Genomic DNA, 25,718 nt, shown 5'->3' with positions numbered 1-25,718 from the left:
CGCTTACCCTCCCTGATCTCATTCTCTTGCTATCTCTCTCTTATTGGCCCATCCCCTGATCTGTCAAAATGGTCCTTCCAAAGAGGGGATGTCTGGGCACGTGAGGTGGACAATTCACCAAATCTGGTGACAAGCATGTTTATGCATAGCAGTGTCTGGGTTAAATGAAACCATTGTACTCTGTGATATCCATTATGTTAGTGATTGATTGATTCATTCTCTTCACTGTTCATTTTGTTTAGGGTTTTCTTAGAAAACTCAATTGAAGGCCAGTTTTTAATATATTGTCCCTTTCATTGCACTGTTATTAAATCCATTCACAAAGAAATCCATCAAGTTCACAGTTCACACTTTCAAGCCCCATACTGTATGTAAGGGCTACTTATATCACCATTATATGATATAGTAAAACATGATTAGTGAAACCTCTGTGTAGGCTTTAAAGAGTTTTGAAGCCTTCATTAAGCTTTTGAAGTTAAAGCTCAAAGTGTGACCAAGATCACCAAGGTTTTATGTCTCTCACATCGATGACGTCATTTTGGCACGCTAACGTCAGCGCCCACGTCGTCCTTTCTGGGCGGCTCTCATGTGCCGGCCTCGTGCGACAATATACCCACGCTTGTATGTCGTGGATGTGCTCCAGGGTATGTGCATGTAGCAAACGTAGCCGATATACTGTAGCTCACATTGTGTTGACATGTGGGGGCCCTTGGGGGTGTGTTTTGGAGGCGGTGGCGGAAAGGGCTGTAGCGTGGCTTCTGGCTTACTGGCGTGATAGGCATGTGTGTGTAGTTCCAAGGGCATGTGGGCTTTCACTGTAACAAACCCAGAGAGAAAGAGAGAGGGAGATTTGGGTGGATTGCTGTAAGGCTGATGTCATGGCTTAGAGGTTTAGCTCACCTGCTAATTAATGAGAATGAAAGCAGCCTGTTTACTGGGCTGCCTGGAGGAGAGTAAACCTGTTTATATCTACTGGGCCTGGAGGAACGGGGTAGGATGAGTAGGTTACAGAATGACTACTCTTGATGTCACCAGACAAATGAACAGATTTGTAGTCAAATAAAGTAATATGATCATATATGATAATGTCATTCATGTAGCACTATGCAAGTTATTTATGTTGATCATTTATGTAGCACTATGCTAGTTCACTATGGTGATCATATACAGTTGAAGTCGGAAGTTTACATACACTTAGGTTGGAGTCAGTAAAACTTGTTTTTCAACCACTCCATACATTTCTTCTTAACAAAATATCGTTTTGGCAAGTCGATTAGGACATCTACTTTGTACATGACACAAGTCATTTTTCCGGAGGCGAAAGAAACGCACTCCTATTTAGGCGAGGTGCTGGCTAGCGGACTGGAACACTTCAAAAAAATAAAGGAGAGCCGCACACACTAGGAGCTCAGATGTCCAACGTTTCGACAGACAAGCTGTCTTCATCAGGGTACAAGTCATTTTTCCAACAATTGTTTACAGACAGATTATTTCCCTTATAATTCACTGTATCACAATTCTAGTTGGTCAGAAGTTTACATACACTAAGTTGACTGTGCCTTTAAACAGCTTGGAAAATTCCAGAAAATTATGTCATGGCTTTAGAAGCTTCTGATAGGCTAATTGACTGCGATTGAGTCAACTGGAGGTGTACCTGTGGATGTATTTCAAGGCCTACCTTCAAACGCAGTGCCTTTTTGCTTGACATCATGGGAAAATCAGAGAAAAAATTGTAGACCTCCACAAGTCTGGTTCATCCTTGGGAGCAATTTCCAAACGCCTGAAGGTACCACGTTCATCTGTACAAACAATAGTATGCAAGTATAAACACCATGGGACCACGCAGCCGTCATACCGCTCAGGAAGGAGACGCGTTCTGTCTCCTAGAGATGAATGTACTTTGGTGCGAAAAGTGCAAATCAATCCCAGAACAACATCAAAGGACCTTGTGAAGATGCTGGAGGAAACAGGTACAAAAGTATTTATATCCACAGTAAAACGAGTCCTATATCGACATAACCTGAAAGAGGCTCCAAGATGCTTGCAAGCTGAAGATCACCATCCCAACCATGAAGCAAGGGGGTGGCAGCATCATGTTGTGGGGGTGCTTTGCAGCAGGAGGGACTGGTGCACTTCACACAATAGATGGCATCATGAGGTAGGAAAATGATGTGGATATATTGAAGCAACATCTCAAGGCATCAGTCAGGAAGTTAAAGTTTGGTCGCAAATTGGTCTTCCAAATGGACAATGACCCCAAGAATACTTCCAAAGTTATGGCAAAATGGCTTAAGGACAACAATGTCAAGGTATTGGAGTGGGCATCACAAAGCCCTGACCTCAATCCTATAGAAAATTTGTGAGCAGAACTGAAAAAGTGTGTGCGAGCAAGGAGGCCTCCAAACCTGACTCAGTTACACCAGCTCTGTCAGGAGGAATGGGCCAAAATTCACCCAACTTATTGTAGGAAGCTTGTGGAAGGCTACCCGAAATGTTTGACCCAAGTTAAACAATTTAAAGGCAATGCTACCAAATACTAATTGAGTGTATGTAAACTTCTGACCCACTGGGAATGTGATGAAAGAAATAAAAGCTGAAATAAATCATTCTCTCTCATTCTTAAAATAAAGTGGTGATCCTAACTGACCTAAGACAGGGAATTTGTACTCGGATTAAATGTCAGGAATTGTGAAAAACAGAGTTTAAATGTAGTTGGCTAAGGTGTATGTAAACTTCCGACTTTAACTGTATGTAGCACTATGCTAGTTATTTATGGTGATCATTTATGTTGCACTAAAAGACATGTACAGTATGTAGAACTATGCTAGTTATTTATGGTGATCATTTATGTAGCACTAAAAAACATGTACAGTATGTAGAACTATGCTAGTTATTTATGGTGATCATTTATGTAGCACTATGCTAGTTATTTATGGTGATCATTTATGTAGCACTAAAAACATGTACAGTATGTAGCACTATGCTAGTTATTTATGGTGATCATTTATGTAGCACTAAAAACATGTACAGTATGTAGAACTATGCTAGTTATTTATGGTCATCTTTTATGTAGCACTAAAAACATGTACAGTATGTAGCACTATGCTAGCTATTTATGGTGATAATTTACGTAGCACTAAGAATATGTACAGTATGTAGCACTATGCTAGTTATTATGGTGATAATTTACGTAGCACTAAGAACATGTACAGTATGTAGAACTATGCTAGTTATTTATGGTCATCATTTATGTAGCACTAAAAAACATGTACAGTATGTAGAACTATGCTAGTTATTTATGGTGATCATTTATGTAGCACTATGCTAGTTATTTATGGTGATAATTTATGTAGCACTAAAAACATGTACAGTATGTAGAACTATGCTAGTTATTTATGGTGATCATTTATGTAGCACTATGCTAGTTATTTATGGTGATCATTTATGTTAGCACTATGCTAGTTATTTATGGTCATCATTTAAGTAGCACTAAAAACAGGTACAGTATGTAGCACTATGTTAGTTATTTATGGTGATAATTTACGTAGCACTAAAAACATGTACAGTATGTAGAACTATGCTAGTTATTTATGGTGATCATTTATGTAGCACTATGCTAGTTATTTATGGTGATCATTTATGTAGCACTAAAAACATGTACAGTATGTAGAACTATGCTAGTTATTTATGGTGATCATTTATGTAGCACTATGCTAGTTATTTATGGTGATCATTTATGTTAGCACTATGCTAGTTATTTATGGTGATCATTTATGTAGCACTGTTAGTTATTTATGGTGATCATTTATGTGATATTTATTTTGTGCTGAATGCAGATAATACACATGTAGAATATTAAATTGTATTTTTATGGAGTAATTGATAATTTTACTGTTACATTTCTACCAGGGCAATCTGTAAGGTGCAGCTTTTGTCTGTTAGTTTCAAAATAGTGAGGTTGCCAGATGAATTGTAAAATGGCAGCATTTCTTCACATAGTGACTGAAATGGACATTAATCCCCAAACAATATTCATTGAGTAGTTTACAGCAAGCAATAAGATTATGAGAAAGCTAAATAATGTCACGCCGCCCATTTCTTATCAGTTATTAGTATAGCCTTTCATTACTTGTCATAATGTTTACATTAAGACGATATTGTAGACAACAAGAGAACTTTGCCCATGTCAACATAACTTTTTTTTAAAAAGATAACCAACCCCCTCCCGCCATAGCCTTATCCACACAGGCTTAGCAAAGCCATAATAGCTTTAACACCACTGAATGTGGAGTAACTCGGCTCTGTAGACCACTGTTCTACCAAAAAGCATTGTCTGTAGGATTACTTTAGAAACGGATGGTGAAATCTCTATTTCCAGCCAACAGCTGCGTCTTTCCAAGACAATCACAATGAGAAAATCCCCACTTGTTGGGCTCACTGGATATTAGGCCTAGAGCGTATGCACGGATTCTGTTTTTTTTATGATGGCGTGATTTTTTGGGGATCCACCTAAAGCTCTTGGCTTCCTAATCTCACTAGTTTGCTTGAAAAGGGAAGAGGAGAGGAGAGTAGGGTCTCACTGTTGTTGTCAGGAAGGTAATTATCTCAAGGAGCACTCAAACCTCTGAGCTGCAGCTTCTAGCCACTTTAAATGAGAGTTGAGGAGGAAATTATGCTGTGGTGATGTGCAATGGGGGTTTGGGAGGGCATATCATGTTCTCACCTATATGTTTTCCATGTGACATCATGTCCTTGTTTGTTAGTGTCCAATGTTTTGGATTACACTCAGATACATAAGACTCCATCTTACAAAGTTGTTGACGAATATCATTATATTCCTAAATACTTTGATAACCTAAAATGATGGATCACTGGATCAGGATGTGACAATACAATCAAGAAGTAATGACAGAATAATAAGAACACTATAATGTAGTGTTACAGAATGTTCTGTGTGTTTGTGTGTGTGAAGTTGTGTTTGTGTACACTACACTATCAAATTGATCAGAAATACAGTGTGGACATTGTTAATGTTCTAAATGAGTATTGTAGCTTGAAACGGCAGATTAAACATGGAATATCTACATAGGCGTACAGGGGCCCATTATCAGCAACCATCACTTCTGTGTTCCAATGGCACGTTGTGTTAGCTAATCCAAGTTTATAATTTTAAAAGGCTAATTGATCATTAGAAAACCCTTTTGCAATTATGTCAGCACAGCTGAAAACTGTTTTGCTGATTTAAAGAAGCAAGAAAACTGGCCTTTGAGTATCTGGCGCATCAGCATTTGTGGGTTCAATATCAGGCTCAAAATGGCCAGAAACAAAGACGTTTCTTCTGAAACTCATCAGTCTATTCTTTTTCTGAGAAATGAAGGCTATTCCATGTGAGGAATTTCCAAGAAACTGAAGATCTGGTACAACGCTGTGTACTACTCCCTTCACAGAACAACGCAAACTGGCACTAACCAGAATAGAAAGAGGAGTGGGAGGCCCCGGTGCACAACTGAGCAAGAGGACAAGTACATTAGAGTGTCTCGTTTGAGAAACAGACGCCTCACAAAGTCCTCAACTGGTAGCTTCATTAAATAGTACCAGCAAAACACCAGTCTCAACGTCAAAAGTGAAGAGGCGACTCCGGGATGTCGACCTTCTAGGCAGAGTTCCTCTGTCCAGTGTCTGTGTTCTTTTGCCCATCTTAATATTTTATTTTTATTGGCCAGTCTGAGAAGGGAGTAGTGACCTTTTTGTCACGGAGTCACCTCTTCACTGTTGATGTTGAGACTGATGTTTTGCGGGTACTATTTAATGAAGTTGCCAGTTGAGGACTTGTGAGGCGTCTTTTTCCCAAACTAGACAGTGTAATGTACTTGTCCTCTTGCTCAGTTGCTCAGTTGTGATCAATTAGCCTTTTAAAATGATAAACTTGGATTATTTAACACAACGTGCCTTTGGAACACAGATGTGATGGTTGCTGATAATGGGCCTCTGTACGCCTATGTAGATATTCCATAAAAAATCAGCCGTTTCCAGCCTCAATAGTCATGTGTGCACATGTGTGCATGCATGTGCATCAGTGTGTGTGCAAATGGAATTGGTTCTTGAGCTGTACTGGCAGTGTCAGCTTAATGAGGTTAGTGGGTGAGGTTGGCACAGTGTGCCAGACTGTTTTAATCTGTACCGGCCTGCTCAGCCACATCCAGAGGATCACCCATCCTCTGACAGCGTAGTCTCATAACACTTCTACCCTTCTGTGCTGGGAGATTACGCTAGCTGGTTATGAGGCTAGTAGCTCTACTTGGCCTAACAAATGACACAGAGACTGGGCTACAGGTCAACACCAATGGGAAAAGGATGGATGGCTGAAATCCAGGGGTAAATATGGTCTGAGTCCTCCTAAATGAAGTTCGGCTTAGGGTTGAGCCAGGGTGTGGACATGAAGCTAGGGTTAAGGAATCTGCATACATAATATAGGTTTGGTTTGCTCCTAGCAGAACTTGGCAAGGCGAAACGACCGTCTGTGCTCTCATACTCCCTAAAGACCTTCGCTTGAAAAACAAGAAAAAAGCATTTGTCCATTCTGAGTCACCATAGCAACAACATAGCCAGAAATACTTCCTCAAAATAGTCCGAATTAATCTAAAATAACTCAAGAAATCTGTCATTAATTTTGACGTTTTTGGTGAGGTGATCTTAGTCAAACAATTTTACATTTAACTAAGATGTTTGGTGCAGTATTTCTCAAGTTAAAAAATGCATGAAACCTAGTCGTCTGTTGTTGAATGAGAACAAACTCTTCATGTTCCCACTCCTACTAGGAGTAGTACTGTTGACCAATCACAGACTAAGGGGCATAGACTTCGGCTACCGAACTTCGACTTGCCTCAATAATATGTTTTGTGTGCACGAACACCCGAAAAAAAACCTGCTAAAGACCAAAACTAACAAAAAAATATATAATTTATGCACAAACTGTTTTGACTGGGAAGCACAAACTGTTTTGACTGGGAAGCACAAACTGTTTTGACTGGGAAGCATAAGCTGTTTTGACTGGGAAGCACAAACTGTTTTGACTGGGAAGCATACGGTAAGCTTTAGGGTTAGGGTTGAGACGGAGTGTGGACATGAAGCTAGAGTTAGGGTTGAGGTTAGGGTTAGTTGATTGTCTTGGGGAGGGAACTGGCCTTGCACTTGCTGACTGACTGACCTTGTAACTTGACATAGACCGTAGCCAATCCGGGCATGTGTCCAGTGAGAGACACTCTCCTCTTTGTGCTTAGAGACAGTTAACCAGTATCCAGTTTGATGCATAACAGAAACCACTAATGATGTGTGTGTGAGGGTGTGTGAGGGCTTGAAAATACGTAATATACAGTGAGTATAAAAACATTAAGAACACCTGCTCTTTCCATGACGTAGACTGACCAGGTGAATCCAGGCTATGATTCCTTATTGATGTCACAAAATCTACTTCAATCAGTGTAGATGAAGGGGAGGAGACAGGTTAAAGAAGGATTTTTATGCCTTGAGACAATTGAGACGTGGATTGTGTATGTGTGCCATTCAGAGGGTGAATGGGCAAGAGAAAAGATGTGTCTTTGAACGGAGTATAGTAGCAGGTGCCAGGCCCACCGGTTTGAGTCTGTCTAGAACTGTAATGCTGATGGGTTTTTCATGCTCAACAGTGTCCCATGTGTATCAAGAATGGTCCACCACCCAAAGGACATCCAGCCAATTTGACACAACTGTGGGAAGCATTAGAGTCAACATGGGCCAGCATCCCTGTGGAACACTTGCAACACCATGTAGAGTCCATGCCCCGACGAATTGAGGCTGTTCTGAGGGCAAAGGGTGCAACTCAGTATTAGGAAGGTCTTCTTAATGTTTAGTACACTCAGTGTATACAGATATTATGAGTAAGGACTGAGTATTGATCTTACTCTGGGATTGGAGAAATTAGGCCCACTGGACACAGACTTCAGTTCAACGTCTAGTTTTACATTTGGTTGAGGTTTTAACTAACGTGAATTCAACGTGAAATCAGCATAAAAGGACACATTTTCATTGGATTTTGGTTTAAATTTGGGTGGAAAAAAAACCCCGAAATCTCCTTACGTTGATAACTTTTTTCAAATCCAATCAATTTTCCACGTTGATTCAATGTCATCGCATTGAATTTTGGGTTGAAATGACTTGGAAACTGCATTGATTCAACCAGTTTTCGCCCAGTGGGTAGATACTCAAAAATATATAATATAATGTTGATAAATATCTGTATCACCCCTTGCACACATGACATGGGCAAAATAATACCTAACGTGACCAATCCATTGACTCGTGACCAATCCATTGTTATTACATGTGTTTCACTAGTTCCTGCTGAACTGTCTAATCAGTAAACAACACTCTGTCAGAACATGTACGGGCTTGCTGTGGTAGCAGGTTTTATTCAGAAGAATAGGTCATTCACATCAACCCATAATGGACAGGGAGGCAAGTAGTTATTAGTCCTTATCCATGGTGCACAATTATGGGTCTCAGCGGGTTCTTGCCTAACATACTGGTCTGCTCAAACATGACGCCTGTTCTTGGAAGCCGGCTGCAGTTCTGACGTGCATCATCGGTTCTCAGTAAATGTGTCCGTATGTTATTTATTGACAGCCCATCGTTTACGATGCATTTTGTTAAGGTTTTTAATGCAAGGACCATATTTACTCGTCTGCCGTTGGTTATACTGCAGTTTCCACACTAGAGGGCGCCTCGGAGGGTGTAGAATTAAAGTGTTGAGAATCATCTGTACAGGGCTATTCTAGAAATGATGCATGCTATATTCACAATATTTAGGGATCATGAAAGAATACAAACTTTGAAGAACAATAGTTCATGTTAAACGGCTTGTCAAGAACTGTCAAGGTTGTTCATGATCCAATCTTTTATTATCAGTTGAAAGGCCACCAGTGTTGACCCAGGGCTGCCTCCACCTCAAGCCCAGACTTGCAATATTGGCGAACAGTGTCCCTTGTCCAAGTAACTATACATTCCAGATCTATCATATTATCCCCTCTGATTATTTTTGGTATATTGTCATACAAGACAGCACCAAACATTTCACAGTATCCACGTCAGTCCAGACCTGTCTCTTCTTTCAACAGACACATAATTCTGGTGTAAACTATCAAATGAATTTGTACCGCGCCGTATTCCTATAACAACATTAGTGTTACGAAAACCTATTTCTTAAACATGTCGTAAGTGTTGTTCCTCTTTTCCTTTCACATATGTATTACATGTTGACTATAAAAGCTTCGTAGTCTAAGAGGAAGAACTGGACATTTAGGCATCATGTTAAGGAGATACAGGGTCATTTTGTAGACGATAGTGACCGTGACCAGACAGGGAGGAGAGGAGGGCTATATAGGGACACTCCTGTTGTCATGGTAAAATGTCTCTCAGGAAACTGGACAGCAAATAAGAGATAGTCAAATGGAGATGAGTATAACAGACAGACCACACTCTGTGAATTCTATTAGCATATTTCAGGTAAGTGGTTGTGTAGGTTTATTGTGTGGTTGATGTGCAGAAGAGGAAGTATAATCGAAGTTTAACACACACAGGCTCATGTCACCTACTTGCAACCATGAGTACCAGAAGGCCAGTTTTATGGAGAACATCAGCAGGGGGCACTGTGAAACCTGCATGACCCGGCAATGTCTCAATCAGTCCCTCTTGTACATTATCAGCCTAACACAGGTGCATAACAAATAGCTTCAGTTACTCTAGGTCCAATATAACCTTGGAGCAGAAAAGCGAGATCTTATTGACAGTACTGTTCGTTGATTATGATCTGACATGGGGTTCAACATTCTTGTTTCAGTGTTCTCTTTTTTGTCCATTCCAATTCTGTACACAGATTCAGTCAAGTAAACACCTTACAGATGGGATGGACCATCTGAGCTGTTAACTTGAGCTTGTGGTTGACCAATGGGAGGTTAGCATGGTCCTTTTGGAGTGCCAACCCCTGCTGAGAGAGAGAGAGGGAGAGGGAGAGGGAGAGGGAGAGACATTGAGAAGGGTAGACACAGGAAAACCTGGCTCCCTGTAGAGGAAAGACTGTGCAACCACTGCACAACAGCAGAACCTGAGACGGATTTGCATTTCCTGACAAAATATAAAACAATTGGAGAGTGTCATTTTCCCAAAATTTGAAACCCTTATTCAAGGTTTCAAAGACCTCTCTGATGAGAGTAGGCTACCTACCCGTCCTGTTGGGGGAGGACGCAGAGAGCTGTGGGTTGGCAGCGCACTACATTGCTGCCTGCCATAAGTTGAGGGACAGTGTCTGACAGACCAATCAACCTGCACATGTACTCTACTGTATGCGTATTGTTATTGTTGAATGTATGGTTATTTTGACACTTGGTTATTGTTGTCCCATTGACAATTTTATTCTCATTTTTATTTTTATATTGTAAATATCCAAAACAAGCTTTGGCAATATGTACATTGTTACATCATGCCAATAAAGCAAATTGAGCGAGAGAGAGAGATGCGTAGTCCAGGATAGTTGGTGCTGCGATATAAGAAAGGAGGGGCATCTTGAGTGTGGACAGGTCCTGACCCTAATGCCAGAGCAAGCTCCATGATTACCACTACACAAAGACCCCTCTCTCAGCCATGGGATGGACAGATTCAAACGCTAAAGAGTTACTCAATCAAGTATTCATATGATCTGAATAGGGGTATTGAACAATACCTCAGAAACAATGCTCTGAATTAGTTTGAAGGTCGGAGGTCAGCATTCTCATCAAGTATCCACGCCCCATACTACATTTTTTAGTAAGAGCACTGAATCATTTGGCCAAATTGTGTGCTTGATTGTGTAGTGTAATATGTGTCCTTGTGACTGAAATCTGTTTGTGCTCTCTGGAAGACAGTATCAAAATGTCAAAAATGAAGGTCTGTTGGAATAAGGCATTCATACTAGGCTTTACTCATACTGGGCTTTACACATACTTTCACCAGGCACTACTACTTCAAAAGGACTTTTCCAGTCTGTGGTGATGAGGGAGATCTTGGCTGATGTAAATGTGCTTGTTACATTTTTCATTTTTTTATTTGTTATTTCACCTTTATTTAACCAGGTAGGCCAGTTGAGAACAAGTTCTCATTTACAACTGCGACCTGGCCAAGATAAAGCAAAGCAGTGCGACACAAACAACAACACAGAGTTACACATGGAATAAACAAACGTACAGTCAATAACACAATAGAAAAAAAGTCTATGTACAGTGTGTGCAAATGGTGTAAACATCACTAATACTTGCACACAATGTTCTTCACCCTGTCTATTTAGGTCAGAATGGTCTCCAGGTATCTCTCTCTCCCCCTCTCCCTCTCTTTCCCATTGCTACCACCTAGTGCAGCATTAACGACAGCCTAGCCACAAGTCTCATCTCTCCCTCAGCTCTCTCATTAAGCAGCTGCCTAATGAGCTCTGGCCCCTAGGGACTCCCAGGGTCCCCCGGTACCTGATAGTCCTTCCTGAGATACCAACCATGCTCCTACCCACAGTGTAGCTTCTTCACTCTGAGGTCTCATGCCCATCGTCTGGTTTTAGATGAAAAAGAGCCTTCTGACTCTAATATTTGACAGTGCAGTAATTCATCAATAAAAATACAAATAAAAAGCTTTTTATAACATTGCTGTCCAACAGGATAAGGTTTTTCTGTTTTTCTGTGAACATTTACATTTGTCTGATTAATGCACTTTAACACTTGCAATATGCCTGCTTTCATCAGGTATTAAGTATGATGACGGCTTACTGTGTGTGCTCTGCTTGTGTGTATGTGCGAGATAACGGCCCATAATGGGTCTGCCACCATAGACCTATGCCTCTCAAAGCAGGGAAGGAGAAAACCCAGGAGAAGGATTGTGTTCCACTGTTGCTCCAGCATGAATATTTAAAGTAGCGCTGATGGAGAGGAGAGGGTAGCCTTCTCTCACCTGGAGGAACTGAGGCTTCTGGGAGCTGCACACACAGCACCTGCTGTGCCTCATGGCCAATCACAATAGGCAGGCAGATGTACTGCATGTTTGATCAACAGTCTGCCGGGGACAGGTGTAGTCCCAGCTACAGTAATTACACCGCTTTTAATGAATCCCACCGATCTCTTCTGCAAGAGAGGCCACCGTTGGCAGTATCTTGATCAATGGTGTTACGGACTGGTGTGTGGCTTTTTACATCTTTTGTTTGTCTCTATCATTTCTGCAATGTATTAAAATCTGCGTGATTTTACATTTAAAATGTTGTTGTTAGTGGTTGAGAAGTGTTCCACAATATGAGCTTTGTTATTCAGTATATATACAGTATAGTCCGGTTAAAAATGTTTTGGGAATGCCAGTTACATAAAACGTTTTCAAAAGCGGAATAGTCCTTCCAGGAAGTCATTCTAACCTTTAAACAGGTCTGCTTCTACTGTCTGATCCTTGCTCTTTTCATTGGTCAATATTGACTACTGATTGTTAGTCTGATTAGTAAAAGAGAGAGATTATTGTGTTGAGTATGATGATGTCCTAAGAGGAGAGCAGGTGAGAGAGATTCTACTCCCCGTCAAATGTCTTCCAGCATACATACACACATCCCTCCATCCAGACAGCTGATTAGGGGAGCTCCCAGTGCGGTCACCTGGCCCCAGGCCTTGGGAAGGAAGGTGTAGTGTTACCCTGTATTAACCAGTTAGGTGGCCCAGGGAGCCAGATGCCAGGCTTCATAAAACAAGGAGCAGCTAATCAAGTAAGACTCTCTTCAAGACCCAGACAATCCCTGCAATGTAAACCCACCTTCTTATTCATCAGGAAAGCTGTGAGGAGAGGGAAATAGAAAAGAGGACTGAGCATCTGCGCTTACACACACACACACACACAGCACACAACTCAAATTAACACATTCATTTATTGGTGACTGCACTGATGTGGCAGAAAATACTTTCTTATAATGATCGATAGATTTGCAAGAGCTAATTCCTGAGTTGCGCAGCGGTCTAAGGCACTGCATCTCAGTGCTAGAGGCGTCACTACAGACACCCTAGTTCGAATCCAGGCTGTATCACAACCGGCTGTGATTGGGAGTCCAATTGGCCCAGTGTCGTCCGGGTTTGGCCGGTGTAGGCCATCATAGTAAATAAGAATTTGTTCTTAACTGACTTGCCTGGTTAAATAATAATAATAATCAACATGCTGTGTTCAGGGGATGCAAGTTATTGAAGGACCCACCTCTCCACCACTCATTCTCTTCTTTCCTCAGTTTGATCTGGAGTGGAGGCTGTTGTTTGGTGTTCATTATTGATGATAATCCACATTCCCCATAGGGATAGAGCAGACCCACAGCAGGTGGAGGTGGGGCACTTAACTCTAATTGCTCCTGTAAGTCGCTCTGGATAAGAGCATCTGCTAAAAGACTAAAATGTAACATAAATTATGATGACTAAGGATCACCTGACCAGAGGTTCTCAAACAGACAGATGATGTTTCACCCCCAGCCTGTCACCTCACCTTGGGCTGCAGGATTCTCTGACAAATTGGACCCCTCTTTTGTTTAGACATCAATGGTCAGATATCCTGCTGATGCACTGAGATTGGGAGATGTTCAAACTGGACTATCTATAGGGCCGAGGATGAGATCAAATCTAGTCAGACCAAATCTAAAGGAGACAATCCGTTCACCCCCTTTCTCAGAGGGGCCCAAGTTAATTACAGCCTCAACAGGAGAACTATCTGACAGATCGGTGACCTCTGACCTTTACCTTGCTGCCCATCAAAGCCAGAGGGCACACTGCATGACCCCAGCTGTGTGTTGGTGTATACACAGAGAGATCTAGAACATAGCTATATTAAAAATGGCATTAAGCCCATGCTGTGGTTTTATTTTCTGTCCGGAGTCCTCAGGGGTGAGACATGCTCCCACTACCGTTTCATATAAGGAATCAACTGCTTTCTGAACTTGTGAACCACCACTGCAGGACACCACAGAGGCTCTTCCATGTTCCTGGGTGAATAATAGAACAGGAATGCCACTTCCAATAATTCTTTACCACAACAGATTGGATTATCGCTCATTGGGCCTATTTAGTTCCCCTCACATTAAAGAGATGCTGTTTGGGAATTAAGTGGTTTATTCATGGGGGTTATCATTCCAGCATTCCAAGTCCATTCCTTGTATAGTTCCTTTCACACACATGCATCCTTCTACCTTCTCTTTAAATGTACTTGAAAAGTTTCAACCTGCCTCTGTTTTCATTACACTCACGATTTGAGTGAGTTTTTGCACAAAACACTACAGTGAATACTATAGTAAAGTCGACAAAATACTTCAGTGAATACTATAGTATTTATACCATAATATAGACAAAGACAGAACAGCATGTTTAGAAACTATGCGGTATAGATTCAGTAAAGAGGTCAATGGAACTCGACCAAAACAATGGAAATGCCGTGTAAACGTGTAGTGGGAAGAAATTAGCCTACATTTAGTCTATTGTTTATACATGTATGTGTATTTCACACTATATTGAGGTAAACATTGGAGTATATCGTTTGTATGGATGTGTCACGTTCTGACCTTCGTTCTTTTGTTATGTCTTTGTTTTAGTATGGTCAGGGCGTGAGTTGGGTGGGTTGTCTATGTTAGAAAAACTATGATATGCTATTTCTGTGTTTTTTCCTGGTATGGTTCTCAATCAGAGGCAGCTGTCAATCGTTGTCCCTGATTGAGAACCATATTTAGGTAGCCTGTTTTCTATTGTGTTTCGTGGGTGATTATTTTCTGTCTTTGTGTATGTCACCAGACAGGACTGTTTCGTTTCATTCTCGTTTATCGTTTTGTTGTTTTGTTCGAGTATTCGTTTTCATTAAACGGCATAACGAATACTTACCACGCTGCACCTTGGTCCTCCTCTCTTTCTCCCAACGACGAATGTTACAGGATGTCAACCCCAATATATGTTCATCTTGTCATCATCAATCAACTGCATTACAGTTCAAAACAACTTTGACTACCAGCATCATATCTGTATACTAGCTATGGTAAAAGCTTATACTTATGGGAATTAGCATTTAGCAGTCACTTCTTCTAAACCTGAACAGGGACAACTTCTAAATGTTATGCAGTGAAAACAGCCAAATATATCCACATCGGACTTTAGGAACCACATCAAATTGTATTGGTCACATACATATACAGTTGAAGTCAGAAGTTAACATACACTTAGGTTGGAGTCATTAAATCTTGTCTTTCAACCACTCCACACATTTCTTGTTGACAAACTATAGGTTTGGCAAGTCGGTTAGGACATCTACTTTGTGCAAGACACAAGTAAATTTTCCAACAATTGTTTACAGACAGATTATTTCACTTATAATTCACTGAATCACAATTCCAGTGGTTCAGAACTTTACATACACTAAGTTGACTGTGCCTTTAAAAGAGTTTGGAAAATTATGTCATGGCTTTAGAAGCTTCTGATTGACATCATTTGAGTCAATTGGAGGTGTACCTGTGGATGTATTTCAAGGCCTACCTTCAAACTCAGTGCCTCTTTGCTTGACATCATGGGAAAATCAAAAGAAATCAGCCAAGATCACAGAAAAAAACTGTAGACCTCCACAAGTCTGGTTCATCCTTGGGAGCAATTTCCGCCTGAAGGTACCACGTTCATCTGTACAAACAATAGTACGCAAGTATAAACACCATGGGAACACACAGCTGTCATACCGCTCAGCAAGGAGACACGTTCTGTCTCCTAGAGATTAACATACTTTGGTTCGAAAAGGGCAAATCCATCCCAGAACAACAGCAAAGGACCTTGTGAAGATTCTGGAGGAAACAGGTAGAAAAGTATCTATATCCACAGTAAAAAGAGTCCTATATCAGCATAACCTGAAAACCCGCTCAGCAAGGAATAAGCCACTGCTCAAAAACCGCCATAAAAAAGCCAGACTACGGTTTGCAACTGTACATGGGGACAAAGATCGTACTTTTTGGAAAAATGTCCTCTGGTCTGAATAAACAAAAATGGAACTGTTTGGCCATAATGACCATCATTGTGTTTGGAGGAAAAAGGGGGAGGCTTGCAAGTCGAAGAACACCATCCCAACCGTGAAGCACGGGGGTGACAGCATCATGTTGTGGGCGTGCTTTGCTGCAGGATCCGTGCTTTGTACTCGGATGAAATGTCAGGAATTGTGAAAAACTGAGTTTAAATATATTTGGCTAAGGTGTATGTAAACTTCCCACTTCAACTGTATTTGGCAGATGTTATTGTGTGCGTAGCGAAATGCTTCTGGGTCTCTTACAAGACATCAGTCATGACGGATTTGATGAATATCCACTTTTTAAAAAAATAATGTGTTTAATTAGCCCCAATCCAGCTCCCTTCTACCCCTCACGGTCTGCATTCCATTGACCGCCTAACAACCTCTATACTACAGTATGTTTTCATGTGGGAGACCACGTACCTTCATAGAGGAAGTTAATGAAAGACCATTGGATATTAAACCATTATTCCCAACCGTGCTTTGTCTTTGTCACGTTCGTTAGTATAGATGGATCAAGGCGCAGCGTATGTAGAGTTCCACATATTTATAGACAGTGAAACTTAGAAAAAACTAAACAATAAAGAATAAACGAAACGTGACGACAATGCTGTGCGAACAGGCAACTAAACATGAACTAAACATTGGAGACACTTTGCCAGAACCGCCACACATTGTACCGGAACGTTAACACACTTCGCACGGCAAGTGCGAGGATCTGGCACAGGACCAACTGGGCTGTGAAGACGCAGTGGAGACCTGGTGCGTATAGCCGGTATCAATTGTACTGGAACTTTAACACACTTCTCAGGATGAGTACGGGGAGCTGACTCAGGTGGCACTAAACTGACAACACGTTCCTTAGGGCAAATGCCGTGCATCCTCCACCAACTCAACAACTCTCCCATTTCTCTCTCCTCCAGCAGCATACCACCCTGCATACCACTGCTGGCTTGCTTCTGAAGCTAAGCAGGGTTGTTCCTGGTCAGTCCCTGGATGGGTGACCAGATGCTGCTGGAAGTGGTGTTGGAGGGCCAGTAGGAGGCACTCTTTCCTCTGGTCTAAAAAATATCCCATTGCCCCAGGCCAGTGATTGGGGACACTGCCTTGTGTAGGGTGCCGTCTTTCGGATGGGACGTTAAACGGGTATCCTGACTCTCTGCGGTCATTAAAGATCCCATGGCACTTATCGTAAGAGTAGGTGTGTTAACCCCGGTGTCCTGGCTAAATTCCCAATCTGGCCATCAAACCATCACGGTCACCTAATAATCCCCAGTTTACAATTGGCTCATTCATCCCCCTCCTCTCCCCTGTAACTATTCCCCAGGTTGTTGCTGCAAATGAGAATGTGTTCTCAGTCAGCTTACCTGGTAAAATAACAGATAAATAAAAAAAATACACAATTCTCCCAGACTGGCTCTGGTTCACTCCTCGGCCCCACCGACTGCTCCATGTGCCCCCCCCCCCCCAAAATTGTATTTATTTATTGGGGTTTCTGTGGCCTTCCTTCCTGACGTCGTCGCTGTCCTCTCATGTTCCTAGGCGACTCCCGCCAAGGAAGGCGATCATGTCCTGCCAGGATTTCCTCCCAAGTCCAGGATCCCTTCCCATACAGGATCTCCTCCCAAGTCCAGGATACTTCCTCCTCCTGGGCACACTGCTCGGTCCTTTGTTGATGGGATATTCTGTCACGTTCGTTAGTATAGATGGATCAAGGCGCAGCGTACGTAGAGTTCCACATATTTATAGACAGTGAAACTTAGAAAAAAATAAACAATAAAGAATAAACAAAACGTGACGACTATGCTGTGCGAATAGGCAACTAAACATTAACAATATCCCATAACCACAGGTGGAAAAATTGCTACTTAAGTATGATCCCCAATTAGAGACAACGATTACCAGCTGCCTCTAATTGGGAATCATACAAATCACCAACATAGAAAATTAAACCTAGAACCCCACATAGAAATAAATAACTAGACTAAAACACCTAGTCACGCCCTGACCTACTCTACCATAAAAAATACAGGCTTTCTATGGTCACGACATGACAGTCTTTGAGAGAAAAAAACAAATTTTCTTGAGTTCCTGTGAAGATTCCAGTCACAAACAGTAGGCAACTTGGTCTGCAGTCTGGTTGTCAAAACAGCATGGTAAAAACAAATGATATATTTTTCTATGTTTAGATTGTCTTTCTTTCTGGAGGATGTCATTGATCAGTCAGCCCAAGTCAGAATTGGGAATGGACCGTGGAAATGAAATGACCATGGGAGAAAATTAGATTAGTCTGTTTTAACCCCTAATGTGACAGATACGAGACAGTCATCCCACTTGAAAAAAAAAACGGATCTCTTTTGTGTGTCTGAATATCAATCATGACATTTGGTCTCCCAAAAGATTTTTAAGTAAAGCCGAGAATGTAAAAGTTGGAACTTGTCAGGATTCTCCTATCATAATGAATACAACAGTGATAATTAAAGACATGTCTATAACCATGCTCAAGAGTATAGATATATATTTAGAATTATGTTTTAAACTCAGCAGAGCTGTGCATTAGGACAGAGGTTTACTTGACTAATGCAATGCAGTCAGATGCAGCTCCCCATCCCCTTCTCTGCTCTGGTTTCACACACATCTGAAGGAGATGGATCCCCAGACGTCTCTCACCACACAAAGACTTCCACTTGGTTTGAATGAAGATGCAGGGAACAATGAGAAGCAATCATTCTCAGAGTGAATGGACTCTGGGGATTGGGGACCACTTGTTTAATAATAGGTATGTCAGGTCGGGACTGTTTGTACAGACGTAAAAGAAACATACACAGAACAACGCATAGAGCTTTCAGGCCGTCCCCACTCTGTGTTGTGCTTTCTACTGTATATCACTGGAAAGACTAATAAAAACCAACATGATTTGTTTTGTTCATGTATTGTGTACATGAGTGAACCCATCAGTATCAGTTCACCCTTTGTTTCAGCTCCTCCTTGGCTGTCCTGTGCCCCCCAGCAGTCAGCTCCTCCTTGGCTGTCCTGTGCCCCCCAGCAGTCAGCTCCTCCTTGGCTGTCCCCTGTGCCCCCCAGCAGTCAACTCCTCCTTGGCTGTCCTGTGCCCCCCAGCAGTCAGCTCCTCCTTGGCTGTCCTGTGCCCCCCAGCAGTCAGCTTCTCCTTGGCTGTCCTGTGCCTCCCAGCAGTCAGCTTCTCCTTGGCTGTCCTGTGCCCCCCAGCAATCAGCTCCTCCTTGGCTGTCCTGTTCCCCCCAGCAGTCAGCTCCTCCTTGGCTGTCCTGTGCCCCCCAGCAGTCAGCTCCTGTAATCAGCAGTACCAGGAGGACATAAAGCAGACAGGGTCAGGGTGAATTGACTGCCCTGCTTGTTCACCCTGACAGATCTGCATGTTGGGCTGACAGTGTGCCACAGTTCCTTGTTTGAATAGAGCCCCATGGTTCAGCCTGCAGGGAGATAAGTCTATCAGGGCAGCTCAGGAGAGTTGGCTTCGACACCAGACAAAACGTTTGTCCAGGGGGGAATGTTAGATTTGAGCTCACCACCCAGCTGTACCTTCCATTAGATTGTCTAGAACGTAAACTGTCGTAAGGTCCACAAGCTGTGGTGTGGTTCAGTTTGAGTTTAAGTGATTTGCAGATTGGCCATGGACCTCAGGATGACCCAACCTACCTACACATCCAACTGGTTTATGTTTACTCAGAATTGCATAACAACACAATGGCCCCTGCATGCCCAGACCTGCTCCACCACCTCCACCTGACCTGACTCTTCCTTAACACCTGCCTCTGGGCTGCTCATGTTCAGAGTGGCGATTACAAAAACATTAGACTTACACAGACAGACCAAGTTGCACCATGGTTATTAGTCCAGTGGGTCTGGCCATTTTATGAAGCTTCGACAAGCTCAGACTTGCCTGAGGGAAATATCTATGTTTTTTCTGTTGTGAAAGAGAAAGAGGTTCTCTTCATTATAACATGGTGCAAGAGAAGGAGGGAAGTGTTCAGAATGGGTCATACACACACACACACGCACGCACGCACGCACGCACGCACGCACGCACGCACGCACGCACTCACGCACACACACACACACACACACACACACACACACACACACACACACACACACACACACACACACACACACACACACACACACACACACACACACACACACACACACACACACACACACACACACACACACACACACACACACACACACACACACACACACACACCACCAAATGATTATTTTTTTATCCTGGAATAACTTCTCCACCATGAGTGGAATTGAATGGGCACTGCTACAATACCTCATCACGCTCTATCGCTAATGGATCCTCCTCTGGAAATGGAATTTGGATTTGTTGGGAAAGAAACTCCTTGAGGGAACTGAAATAAACGTTTCATCTTGCAGAGAGGGAAGTGTGTTCTTCTGCCCTGCTGGGTGAAGTGCTTTGTTTTGTACCATCCATTTCAGAATGCACTGAGGGACCTGGGCTTAGGCAGGCTGGTCCTCATAAGACGAAGGTTCAGTGGTGTATGGTGAGAGGGTGTAGGTAGGGGATAGAGATAGGACAGTTCATTCCTGGTAGAGTAGAATAATATTTGTCTGTCTACATACATTAACAATAGATCATCCAGTATAGTTAAGCAATAAGGCGCGAGGGTGTGTGGTATATTGCCAATATACCACGGCTAAGGGCTGTTCTTAGGCACAGCGTATCGCAGAGTGCCTGGACACAGCCCTTAACAGTGGTATACTGGCCATGTACCACAAATCCCTGAGGTGCCTTATTGCTATTATAAACAACATAATTAGAGCAGTAAAAAAAAAGTTTTTGGTCCTACCTGTGGTATACGGTCTGATATACTAGTGCTGTCAGCCAATCAGCATTCAGGGCTCGAACCACACAATTTATAATGAGATTTATACAACGGGTGGGCCTAATCCTGAATGCTGATTGGTTAAAACCTATTCCAGCCAGTGTCTATTCCACAAGTTAACACCTATTTACTCTGTTCCATCTTTTTCCTATCCTTGGGAAGATCATATAAACTACATCATGAAATAATGTATTTTTAAGTCCACTGTATTTATTTAATTGATGCATTATTTACAGCCTTTTAATGAATAATTCAATAATTCATCACCCCATTCATCACATGTACGTTTAGATAAACTTACTGCCAAAGAGATGACCATCTATGCAGAAAAAGTGATTCAGTGTTTTCATATTTTAACTGTATTACTTGAATCATACATAAAACATCCTTTACATAACATACCCTTACAACCATGGCTATACTAATGTTAGGTAATCCTGAGCCTTTTTAGAATATCTACTAATGGAAAGAATATTAAAAAATCATCATGAAGTTTTACAGTTGAAGACTTTCAGAGTATAATGTAGCCTGCTGGACAGCCAGCAAACTGTCACGGCACAACTCTCTCTTGCATTATGTCTGATCTGATTGCCCACAAAATACTGATTATGAAATTATATTATATTAATATGTGAAGAGTTCCAAAACACTATATACACACATTTGTCACATTTGTTTTTTTCATCAGAAATGATTTCTTATCCTTCATGTGTGTGTAAAATATCAAATTGCCACCGGTCTAATGTCCATTGCTCGTGTTTCTTGGCCGAAGCAAGTCTCTTCTTCTTATTGGTGTACTTAAGTAGTGGTTTCTTTGCAGCAATTTGTGCATGAAGACCTGATTCACACAGTCTCCTCTGAACAGTTGATGTTGAGATGTGTCTGTTACTTGAACTCAGTGAAGCATTTATCTGGGCTGCAATTTCTGAGGCTGGTAACTCTAATGAACTTATCCTCTGCAGCAGAGGTAACTCTGGGCTTTCCATTCCTGTGGCGGTCTTCATGCGAGCCAGTTTCATCATAGCGCTTGATGGTTTTTGCGACTGCACTTGAAGAAACTTTCAAAGTTCTTGAAATTTTCCGTGTTGACTGACCTCCATGTCTTAAAGTAATGATGAACTGTCGTTTCACTTTGCTTATTTGAGCTGTTCTTGCCATAATATGGACTTGGTCTTTTACCAAATAGGGCTATCTTCTGTATACCACCCCTACCTTGTCACAACACAACTGATTGGCTCAAACGCATTAAGAAGGAAAGAAATTCCACAAATGAACTTTTACGAAGGCACACCTGTTAATTGAAATGCATTCCAGGTGACTACCACATGAAGCTGGTTGAGAGAATGCCAAGAGTGTGCAAATCTGTCATCAAGGCAAAAGGTGGCTATTTGAAGAATATAAAATATATTTTGATTTGTTTAACACTTTTTTTGGTTACTACATGATTCCATATGTGTTATTTCATAGTTTTGATGTCTTCACTATTATTCTAAAATGTAGAAAATAGTCAAAAATAAAGAAAAACCCTTGAATGAGTAGGTGTTCTAAAACTTTTGACAAGTAGTGTAAAATTTTTTGGGAATTAAACCCTTCATGTAAAACGAAGTGGTTGCTAATTTAGGATAGATTTGTTTTGTTCTATAACAGACATTCAATACTACAATAAAAACAGCATGTTTGTTTCATAGATGCAAACAATCACAAAGCAAATAGAAAATGCAAATAAAAAAACACAGTAAATGTGACTCAGATGTTTCTCCGAATAAATCCATAATGCTAATGTAGCAAAACAGTAGTCTATAGGTCCTCTGGCCTCCTGCTGGACTGCTTGTTCAGTATTGGGGCTGGTGCTGGGTGAGGGTGTCACATATAAGACTCTGCTGTCCCCCATGGCTGCATCTCAGTGAAGAAGCCTTCACAGAAGCTGAGACTATGATCCAGGGTGATAGGCACTGCCTGCACCTCCTCTTTCAGCTCCTCCCAGGGGTGCCTCTGCTGCTCATCAGGGAACAGTGTCGGCTCCTCAAAGTGCTGTGGGTGGACCGTCAAAGGGAGCGGCTGCTGCAGCCCAGTCAGGTTGAGGTGCTGCTGGATCTCCTCCATGCTGTAGCAGCCCATGGTGGTCACCTCCATGTACCTGCAGGCCTGCTGGTGGTTCCGATCAGCCCCGCTGCACCACCTCCCCAGGTGCCAGGCCCGGCCTTGATCCTGCTGGGAGAGATCCACCTTACAGCCCAGGGAGTTCAGAGCTAAGTTAATGTCTAGATCCTCAAAGTTATTGCTGCTCCCATTCAGAACATCGTCAAACACCATGGCCCAGTCTAGTTCACCCTTCAGTGCCTCTGGTTCCATGAGTTCCGGTGTCAACAGTGGTGACTTATGGACTGTCTCCCACTTTGTGCCACCAAGTTTGCGTCTGTTCCCAGCACCTGCCCCTCTGTGGGACACTGTGTAGTGGGCCTGGGGGAAATGCTGGTGGTACTCCTGGGTTTTTCGGTTACGGGATGATCCTTGGGTTTTGCTGTGTCCCTGGGTGTTGAAATGGATGGCTGACATCCGCTTGCGCTTGAAGACTCCATTGACAAACATGTCCGCGTACTGAGGGTCAATCTGCCAGAATCCCCCTTTTCCTGGTTCATTCTTCTGCCTGGGAACCTTCATGAAGCACTTGTTGAGTGACAGGTTATGACGGATAGAGTTCTGAGGAGAGAATAGAATGTAGTTCATGAAAAGATGAGCTAACTGACAGCAGTCTCATGAAATATTCTCTGTCATTTGTTGCTGGATCGTCATAATGTTATAACTAATGATGTTTATATAAATCATTGGTTATAACATGTCAAATGTGCATCGTCAGGACAAGGTAATAACAATTTAAGTTCAGTGTACTCCTGGATCATATAGTCCCCATCACAGAGATTCCAAGAAAATCAAACAAAGTCAATCATTTAACTTGTCTAATAAAACTACCCATTTTGAATGGTGAGCGAGCGTTGCGTTTTTTTTTTGTCCAATGATGTCTACCCATTTTTAGGTTGCACCTCTACTCACGTTGGTTTGAGCACCTTCTACTTATTTCCCCCCAAAAAATCAAACATTAAATAACCCACGATTACATCAATGATAAACATATATAATCATGATAGGCCTAGAACATATTTTCCATACGACATCAAAATAAATACTGTATCTCTGAGGGATTAGTTGCATGCAATCGCCCACACATCTCTCTCCCCCTGTGTTGTGTACCTCTCTCAGGTTTGATCAATAATGTAGAAGACAGACTGAGTCACTAACCTGCCAGCTGGTCTCAGCGTGTCTGTAGTAGCAGAAGTTCTCTGTGATCCAGTTATAGATAGCAGACAGTGTGATCTTGTTCTTCTTGCCGGCCTGCATGGCCATGCAGATCAGTGTGGCGTAGGAGTAGGGAGGCTTCACCTCGTGGTTGGTATTGAAGTCTACCTCCTCCAGGGACTTGGCTGGCACAGTGATCTGGTGGTGGTTGTTGGTCACTGTCGGTTGAAGTGAGTAGTAACTAGTCCTGTTGGCTGAGGCACTGGAGGTGATGGGGCTGCCTGCACTCTGAGGCATGCCGGAGGCTGCAGTGTCCCCAGCAGGTGGACTGGAGGGGGAGTCGGAGCCCTGAGGGTGCAGGTGGCTGGGCTGAGGCAGGTGGTACGGCTGGCAAGTGGAGCCCGGTAGGCTTTCTAGACTCACACTGACTATGGTGAAGTCCTGGAGCCATTGGAGGCTGGTGAGACTGTCATCCAGGTGCACTGCACCATTCACATTGTCTTGGTCTTCTGGGTGAAGCTTCATCCATTTCTCCTTGAATCTGGTGGCAATCTCCTGACTTGGTAGTACTGGCATTGTAAAGTGTCCCTGTTAATAAATTCCCACAAAATATTGGTGTGATCTCACTCAACTGCATTATAATCTCATAAAAATAAAAGAACAGTGGCCATTCATTCATAAGGAAGTATTTGCAAAAGCAGTACATTTACCTTGGTCTTGGTGTACTCCGCAGTACAGCTTGAATGATCAGCTCCACTGTTCTCATATGGTACCCAAACCTCTTACACGTTATTGCGATGTCTGTACAGATGGCTTGGAGAGAAACTGCAATCTAAACATGTAAAACCAAGACTTAATTTGCAAAAGCAGCCTTTATGTTTCCACATTCGTTCAGATCCTGTCGATGTGTGATAATAATCTCACAACGCCGAGGGGCAGATCAGAACATACTGAGGGAAAGACAGAAAAGACCGCCTTGAGTTTTAATAGCCCTAAACAAATAGCAGGTCGCTGATTGGCTCAGTGGTTTTCAGGTTTCGCCTTTGTTTCTACGGCTCGCTGTATGTGTGCAAATACAGGAAAAATTTGTTAAATCAGCGAAAACAAACAGAATGTAATTACACAGAATATTGTATCAATATTTTTTACCTAATTAATCAGAAACAAAGTGGCTTCTGACTGTCATGAATACGTTGTGCATTCATAAATTGCAAGAAGAATGAGTTTTGATTTAAAAAACTGAAGTGCAGTTTTGTTACTAAGGGTCTTCTGTAGGCTATTGGACAGTTAATGATACATAATATTTCAAATATATCCTGAATAATTGTAGATAATGAATAAATCCTTAGTTAATTGTAAAACAGCCACCTTTGGAGTCATTTTTTTTACAACTGTGATGTGACACTTAAGCTACACATGGTCGATATTTGAATTGAC

At 42.1% G+C, this 25,718-nt stretch overlaps 1 protein-coding gene across 1 annotated transcript; it reads right to left on the bottom strand.

The window, feature by feature from the left end:
- Window positions 1-21,180: 21,180 nt before the first annotated feature.
- LOC110486346 (forkhead box protein J1-B) lies at window positions 21,181-25,259 on the bottom strand. The gene is made up of 3 exons (XM_021557865.3): window positions 24,992-25,259; window positions 24,285-24,869; window positions 21,181-23,687 (listed from the first exon to the last, which is right to left on the bottom strand). The coding sequence occupies exons 2-3, from the start codon at window positions 24,855-24,857 to the stop codon at window positions 22,851-22,853; spliced, it is 1,410 nt and encodes a 469-aa protein (XP_021413540.2). The 5' UTR covers window positions 24,858-24,869; window positions 24,992-25,259; the 3' UTR covers window positions 21,181-22,850.
- Window positions 25,260-25,718: the final 459 nt, after the last annotated feature.

Source organism: Oncorhynchus mykiss, chromosome 13 (assembly GCF_057628025.1).
Source record: "Oncorhynchus mykiss isolate SJ-2025 chromosome 13, ASM5762802v1, whole genome shotgun sequence".
Taxonomy (NCBI): domain Eukaryota; kingdom Metazoa; phylum Chordata; class Actinopteri; order Salmoniformes; family Salmonidae; genus Oncorhynchus; species Oncorhynchus mykiss.
Note: the sequence above shows the minus strand (reverse complement) of the source record. Positions and strands in the feature narration are given on the sequence as shown.

Coding starts and splice junctions, on each gene's coding strand:
- LOC110486346 (XM_021557865.3), bottom strand. CDS start 24,857: ATGCCAGTACTACCAAGTCAGGAGATTGCCACCAGATTCAAGGAGAAA. Junction 23,688..24,284: donor ACGCTGAGACCAGCTGGCAG/GTTAGTGACTCA, acceptor TTCTCTCCTCAG/AACTCTATCCGTCATAACCT.